Here is a 7,500-nt window from a genome sequence, read left to right as displayed (position 1 = left end):
ACAGCACGCAGCAAGCAGAAGGTCGTAGTAAGCGTAGGGAATTGAAGCAGAAGAAAAAGTCGAAATATTTATGTGGTTGCTCCGTTTCGTGGCACGTACGTGTTGCCGTAACGACGGGCGAAGGAAGATGAATAATTAAATTAAGTAGCATATTTTTTGGTTCACTTTTCGACGAGAAACACACAGCAGATAGCGCGAAAACAGAAAAAAATGGCAAAAGTAAGGATTGGAGGTATTTCTTTTTTACTATTGTATAAACAAGGAGTGCAGTTATCTTAGTGCAAATGCGTTAACCCAACTACAAAACAGAAAACGAGAGAGATTCAGAGACGAGATCACGAAATAATACAGCAGCGATAGTGTGGCTGAACGCCCAGCAGCTTCCAAGTACTAACAGGAAATCGACAACACCACTTCCTCCTTGATAGAGACAAAAGAAAGAACATTTCGCGTTTGCGATCGGTTACTACAACAATACAATGTAAAATGGTTATTTAAACTCAAATCCGTACGCCTTTTATTTCCCATCCTTCTCGTCAACTGTTGTTAGGAGCTGCCTTTAACCCAACCTTTGGTGGTTTCTGTAGTTGCCTTTGCCGCAGCAGTTGGCCTCGGGAAGGAAGTTTACTATTAATGCTCTTTATGCCGCCCGTCAGCCGGTACAGTAGCACCGTCGAGCTGGGATCGCAGATGGCCAGGATAAGGCTCTCAGAAGCAACGGCAGCATCTCCAACGTCTCCGCTCGAGGACGCTATGGTGTTACGAATCTGGTCGAGTTGGCCAAGATCGAGATCCACCGTAGATAGCACTGGAAGGTAGATCTCTGGTAACGCAGTGGCCTCCCGTTTGGCCGTCAGGTAAAGCGTTCGTAGATCGTCCACATACTGGTACCGTACATCGATCAGTCCTTTCTCTGCCGAGAGGTAAAGAGGATGGGCGTAATGTCCACCTTCTTCTCCACCCACTAGAACTGCCTTCTTACCTTGCTGTAAGTAAATGAAGACTCGGTAGGCCGCGAAGCAGAGCGATTCGTCCTCACATCCCAACGCCCGGATTTTCTGGAGTTGTTCAGCCATCAAAAACTGGAGACCAAACATTCGGTCGTTTCACTTCATAAATCCAAAATCTATTTCATCTGCAAAAGCATCCCAATTTCATGCAAAAAGTTGGTAAAAGAATAACCAGTGTTCCGCACAAACCGTTCTTCAAAGCGCCATGTCAATGGATGTAAACAAACCTGGCCTTGAAAGTTGACGGTTCAAGGTCACCCGATGCTCGGTCTTTTAGCGCCTGCTGAAGCCGGGTTCAATCTAAAGCGTGCTTTAGTTCGTCAGTCGCAAAAATAGGTTTTTCCCTTTTTTGGTGTTTTCCGAGTAAATAAATCACCACCCAGCAACACGCATGTTTTTGCTTGCACAGCTATGCTAGGCAACAAACAGAAATCAAGAAATAAAACACCACGTGGGTCTGTGTTCGACTCGCGACTATTTTTTTATTATAATTACATAATAAGCAGTATTCATTATAAGTATTAATCTTTGTTTCGTTTTTTGTTTGATGTTCTTGTTTTGTTGTTTTGCATTATAATGCTAATCGCCATGTGACCGCCCTGTGCTTGCACACTTTCTTCCCTTCCCTCGAGAGTTGGCGCCCTTTTCTTTCTCCTTTAGCTCACCATCAATTTCCCACCACGTGATAAGGATCTTTTTATGACTAGATGTGCCATCTTTCGTAGCTCTGCTGCATCTTTGTTAGACGATTCTTTCCCTCTTTTCTGCAGTGTGACCAGCATTCGTTCCATGAATGAGTGCCAAAGTGAGAAGGAGTGTTTTTTGTGTTTCAATATACGTTTACCACCCAATATTTTGAATAAGTCCCCTCTCTGGCAATGGTTGCTTCGATTGCGCTAACTCCACTCCAAGTGGTCTTGTATGTGGACTTTTTTCAATTTCATTTATTTATAGCAAGCTGTGTTTTGTATCAATAAACTTTACTCTCCTTCAACAATAGCAGCATCTCCAACGGACCTGTCCCTCTGACACACATAAACGTGCATGCACACACACACAGCCTACGCTGTGCCACACGATACGACAAATATTGATAACTAGTCTAGAAAAATAGATTTTGCTGAATTTGTTTTCCATTACTGGCCTTTTTTTGTTGTTTTGTGTTCTTTTCTATTTGTGTTTCTTTCTTTTTCTATCTTCATCATAAATGTTGCACTTCCGCTCTCTCTCTCTCTCTTTCTCTCTCTGTCTCTGATTCATCCGGGTATCCCTATATCTACTGCTAGCTGACGATTGCATAGAAGGGATAATTGTTCAAAGATTTCTTTGCTTTTGTGTTTGTTCATTTATTTTTGCTACCCGAATGGCCATATCAATCATTATAATTTTTGTATATTTTTTATTCTTCGCTCAGGGCAGGAGGGATGTGCGACGGAATGGGGTATTTTTATTAGAGCTTTTGTTTGTCTTACTTATGGACTAGGAAAAATTTCCATCGGACTTTTGTTTACTTGGATGGTGCACCACGATTCGATGATCGATAACCAATCAACCAACCAGCCAAGACAACCATCTCCCAGTTACTTTACACAACTTTATTTATTACTCCTTACTAGAGCTCCTTTTTGCGTCGCGCACACAGGATAAGAACACGAGAATCCAGATAAGACGGAAGTTAGTGCGGTTTTATGACTCTAGCAACAATGAATATGAGAAAGAAAGAAGTCTCTTAACGAAATCACACTCTTGCGTTGAAGCGATGAAAATAGTCGGCGGCGAAAGCGGATAAACATAACACGAAACAAATCCGGTGGAACTGGGCCGAGCACCCGAATTTCGCCGTGAAATGATATGAATAGTTCTCTTTACTTCTGATGATCAACAACCTTCCGGTAAAAGCCATAGATTTATTATTTACATAAAGTAAAGTGTCTATACTCTAAATAAAGCGCCTCGCTAGTTTGTAGTAGTAGTTGTTGTTGTTGTAGTATTAGTTAAAAATAATCATAACTAAACAAACATTAACATAACACGTAACGCGCACGTATTGTAGAAGGTTTAGAATGCGCCAATTCTGTACGGGGTTGGCTTTTTTGATTTGATACGTGGCTGACCAGTCGTAAGCTACTTTGTTTCGCTGTCTATGAGTGGTTTTCGTGCTTAGCAAAGCGAAAATTCTGCTGGCCTCTGCATCAATTGTGCCAAGTGCTACCTCAGCTGCTAGTGCAAAGAGTGTGTGAGTTGTAACATGTGTGAGTTTTTAACGAAGGAACCGTGGCCGTTGTTATCCATTTATAATATGCCTTGCTTTATGCTGCTCCGCTGGTCTAGCACACCATTGCTAACATTACCACACGACACGGCGCTTCTTTGATATCCTACACGGCGATATGAATCTCATTCTGATTAAAAAGGAAAAGAAATCACAATCATATACACAACATTTTGAGCGCGAACGAGGCAACACATATTTTAACTTAACTAAATACAAAACACATACACGCACACACGCAGGATACACTCAAAAGCTAAATCACACGCCCCGCTCTCCAGGCGTAACTTCAATCCGCTTTCGTCCTCTCTGCTGACTTTCCTCTGTGCTTAATTAAATCACAATAAATTTTCTATTTTTAAAATAGGTTACAGCTAACATCGCTATCGAGGATATGAGGCGGTAAACCGAGAAAACCACAAGAGAAAACTCGCCTTGATACATCCTACGTTCATTTCCCTTACATAAGTAGCGTTCACGGGCATGGGTTTTTGATATATTGCTGTTCGGTTCACGGGTTTAGTCTTCACTCGATTCCTTTCCTAATACGTATTGCAATAAATGAAGAACGCGGATGTTATACTCGTGCTCGTTCAGCAAAACCAAATGAAAATGTAGAGAAAAAATAAATCCAAAGACTTCTTTTCGACGTCGGATCCTCTTATTGCACATTCTTCGCATTTGCTTTTCTGTTACCATGAGCAACATCGTACCATCGTCAACGCAGCTACCACGTTTTCGCTAGCCTCCTCCGTACTGCAATTCCCTCGCTATCAGACGTATAATTTTGGAATGACCTGCATAATACATGTGCTCAAGGTAGTTCGTTATCCACATTTCTACCCTCGCTGATTACCAATTTTCTGGCTTCGCCCTACTGACCATATTACTACTACGCAACCACTCGACAGCTCGACGCATCTTCCATACCGGTGGAGAAGAAAACTGCCGGGAAAAGGGTAAAATTTGCTCATGATGCTTAGATAAGAGTAATATGCTGGTTTAAGTGTGATCTTCAATATCATGGTGTCACGTGTGCTGCCACGGAAAACCAAAAGAGACAGTGTTACAACGAAATCAGTGTCCATCGCCATTTCCCCTTAAGTTAAATTTAGAAATGCTTTGGGCATGCTTTAGGCTGCTTCGTGCTTGTAAGCTTGCCACAGCCACTAGCAAAACACTCCAACACAAATTCCTCACTAGAAAAACCATTCGACAATTATAGTAGACTTTGTTACCAAAGATGGTTCCGCGTTCGTTCCGAATGTCGCATTTATGTTGCTTTCGGTTCAGCTAAGCACTACATAGCCTTCTTAGCGACCGAAGCATTCATTTCGTCGGTTTCCTTCAGCAATTGAGTCGATTGTAACACTATCTCTTTGTAGGTTTCGTTTGGAAATATTGAATGGAATATAATCTGCCTTAGCAATCACGTGATGTGAAGGAAAAGTGTGTTTTTCTATCTCATTATTATCAATACGACACATACCACATTGACAATGTTGAGCTGTAAAAGCATCTATTGGAATGATTGGAATGCCCAAAATCGGATTGTTTTTCTCAAGAATTTATGCTACGGGCTACCGGATTCCCTTCTAATAGGACAGGACGTTTGCTTGGCAGGACGTCTTTACTTGTTTCAATATTTCTACCGCATTCATCCCCGCAATCGTCTCTCGGTGTGTTGACTCGTCAGAAACTAAGGTCGCGTACGCACTAACCACTAACGCTGCGGACTGCGAATAATCGACAGAATGTGTAGAGGGACGCAAACAAAGATTTGCCGATCGGAATACTAGACTGGTTCGTGGTAACTATTGCTTCGAATATCATAAGTCCACTGACTACGAGTGTCTACTCTATCATTCTGGGTCCAAGAATGGCTACTTTCCGTTATCAAGCACTGTGTCTCTACAATTATCATTCGAAAATTTTGTGTTATCATTCCTACAAAACACGCGTTCGTTTACTACAGAAAGGTTCACATATATTGAACGGACGAAAATGTGTATTTTTTCAAGAGTCTCTCGTGGTGTTGCACGTTCTATCGAAAGCGGGATGGAATCGGATTCAAATAGTCCAGCCGGAGAACAGCTTCTACACTACCCGTGGCGAGTGATTTGTGACGGAACCATGTTTAGAGTGATTGAGCATCATACATACATATATGTATATCCACATACTTTGGCGAAATCGTAACGAGTAGCGAACCAACGCGTGTTCGTGTATCCTAACTAGACGTTTGCGCTGCAATGCTTCTGCCACAATTTTTCATAGCGGATCGGTCGGTAGGTTAGCCTCTTGCCATCGGACACGGGCATGGGTGAGATGGTGTAGCTTACACACTGAAGATATTTATGCTCATATATAGTGACGGCGAAGTATGCTTGCTTAACGCTCGCTTATGCTTGATATCTCTTACTAGTTAAGCTGTGCATACTCTCTCTTACCGCCCATGGTGAAAGCCAAGAAAACTGCTGCATATCTATTTGTTCACATTCAAGACAGGTAAGAAAGAGGATCGGATAAGAAGATGGTCAAGCATTTACAACACGAATGTTGGTGCGTGCACGATGTCCCTATGTTTTGCTACCAAGCAGCCACATTTTACTACGATTCGGTGTATAGAACGGACACAAATCTGACACTCGCCAACTGCTTCGATGATCAAGATCAAGGAATCAACTGTTTCTGTTTCTACGAGCGGTGCTATCTCGATGTCTTGCTACGCATCGTAGTATCCTCCGCCTTTTCGATCCAGCGTTCTTCGTAATTCGATACCCGCTCTCCACCGCTGAACTCCGTTGCTGAACATACTGTGGCTAAGTTTAGATGAAGATTAAACAGGCTAGTAGCCACTTTCATCGACGCTCTTTTTGTTTGAAACTGGAATGTGCTTCATTACGCGAGAGGCATCGCTTCACCCGTGGTGTAACATTGACCAGGTTGGGCTACATTTACTTACCACGGTTAAAGTTAGCAACGGAAGCCGACTTCGGTACGAACCGTTTGCGACCCGTAAAAGGCCTCGAGGAACACTGCACAGTGCTGAGGCCACGATTGAACGCGTATCATTTGCGCGGACCGTTAGCAACCGCACTGCCTGCGCTCATCGGTTTACCTCCCTTGCTTAGTTCCGCTGTTTAGTAAAGCAGATGAGATTAAAGTTAATAAAAATCGAACCCCTCTACCGCCTGTAGAACCAACCTTTCATCTTCTCTGCCTTCTTCAGCTCACGCATAGCACGCCCCCGTTTGTCAAGGATCAGCTTGTCGACGCGCACGAAGATGCCATGCTTCGGTCGACACTCGAAATACTGGATGTTTTGCACCGTGCCGTCATTCTTTCCCGTTGGCGTATCCAGCTCCACTCCAACCCAAGTGCCGGCCTATTTGTAAATAGAACAGTAATCGTTAGCCTAGAGATTCTGCTCCAATTTGTATTATAGCTGCAATCCCTTACCTGGAAATGGGTACCACCGACGTATGCAATTACACCACTCGTATTGTATGGTCTTATAAGCACCGATTCACCGACCAATACCCATTCTGGAATGATTTCATGCTTGCCGTGTGTTGAAGAGAAACTGTTCTCCATTACTGCAAAATGGTATCATTATTAGTGAGTATATAGCACGGCAATTCTTCCAAAAAAATCTTAACCAACCATCCGAAGTTTTCATCGCCGAAGTGTTTGGATCACTTTCGTCACTTGCTTCGACGAGTTGTGTCGAATCGTTCATAGTCGTCGATGCAGCAGCTGCACCTTCAGTTGACTCGGATGAGGGTTGCTGTTCCGCTCCAAGACCCTCGTCTTCTTCCTGATGAGCTGGAACGCTGGCAGTGACACCGATCTCTCCGCCAACCGATTCGCCGGCAATACTCGTGTTATTCGGTGTTTCGAAGTTCGAATCCCTCATGAATGGATTAATACGCTTCGAAAAGTCGACGGACGACGGACTGAAGGTATTGTTGCTTATCGTAGCTTCGAATGATGGCGATGACTCTTCCTCTGCTTTGGCAATGGTGGTACCAGAGGCGATTTGTTCGTGCCCTCTGTTGGACGGTGACATAGTTTCTACAACAAAAAGAGATACTTAACTTCGAATCCAAAAGGAAATGACAGAATCGATCCGACTTCGATGCTTACCAGGTGTTTCTCCGACACTGAGTGATCGGATGGAATAGGTATCATCGTTGGTGAGGTTACTGCATGACA

The 7,500-nt window shown here is 43.3% G+C and overlaps 2 protein-coding genes across 12 annotated transcripts in view; both read right to left on the bottom strand.

Moving 5' to 3' along the window:
- Nucleotides 1–493: 493 nt before the first annotated feature.
- On the bottom strand, nt 494–1,221 carry LOC125955152 (uncharacterized). Of its 2 annotated transcripts, XM_049686101.1 has the most exons (3): nt 1,200–1,221; nt 983–1,135; nt 494–913 (listed from the first exon to the last, which is right to left on the bottom strand). In XM_049686101.1, the coding sequence occupies exons 2-3, from the start codon at nt 1,095–1,097 to the stop codon at nt 537–539; spliced, it is 492 nt and encodes a 163-aa protein (XP_049542058.1). In that variant the 5' UTR covers nt 1,098–1,135; nt 1,200–1,221; the 3' UTR covers nt 494–536. The 2 variants fall into 2 exon arrangements, with proteins under 2 accessions (XP_049542058.1, XP_049542057.1); XM_049686100.1 differs by having other exon boundaries at nt 495–913; nt 983–1,212.
- Nucleotides 1,222–1,469: 248 nt separating this feature from the next.
- The window catches only part of LOC125956520 (kinesin-like protein KIF13A), a 24,484-nt gene continuing 18,453 nt past the window's right edge, over nt 1,470–7,500 (bottom strand). For 9 of the 10 annotated variants that reach the window (XM_049688484.1, XM_049688485.1, XM_049688486.1 and 6 more), the window contains 5 exons: nt 7,432–7,500; nt 6,949–7,359; nt 6,745–6,881; nt 6,490–6,670; nt 1,470–6,421 (listed from right to left, as the gene is read on the bottom strand). The exon at nt 7,432–7,500 is cut by the window's right edge and continues 462 nt beyond it. In XM_049688484.1, coding sequence (XP_049544441.1) covers nt 6,354–6,421; nt 6,490–6,670; nt 6,745–6,881; nt 6,949–7,359; nt 7,432–7,500 — 866 coding nt within the window. In that variant the 3' untranslated portion in view covers nt 1,470–6,353. The remainder of the gene's footprint in view (nt 6,422–6,489; nt 6,671–6,744; nt 6,882–6,948; nt 7,360–7,431) is intronic. The other variant, XR_007469189.1, reaches the window with a different exon arrangement.

Source organism: Anopheles darlingi, chromosome 3 (assembly GCF_943734745.1).
Source record: "Anopheles darlingi chromosome 3, idAnoDarlMG_H_01, whole genome shotgun sequence".
Taxonomy (NCBI): Eukaryota; Metazoa; Arthropoda; class Insecta; order Diptera; family Culicidae; genus Anopheles; species Anopheles darlingi.
Note: the sequence above shows the minus strand (reverse complement) of the source record. Positions and strands in the feature narration are given on the sequence as shown.

What these genes read in the sequence shown, in the direction of transcription:
- LOC125955152 (XM_049686101.1), bottom strand. Translation starts at nt 1,097, where the DNA reads ATGTTTGGTCTCCAGTTTTTGATGGCTGAACAACTCCAGAAAATCCGG. An exon ending in CTTCATTTACTTACAGCAAG is followed by an intron (nt 914 to 982) that starts GTAAGAAGGCAG and finishes ACCTCTCGGCAG; the next exon opens with AGAAAGGACTGATCGATGTA.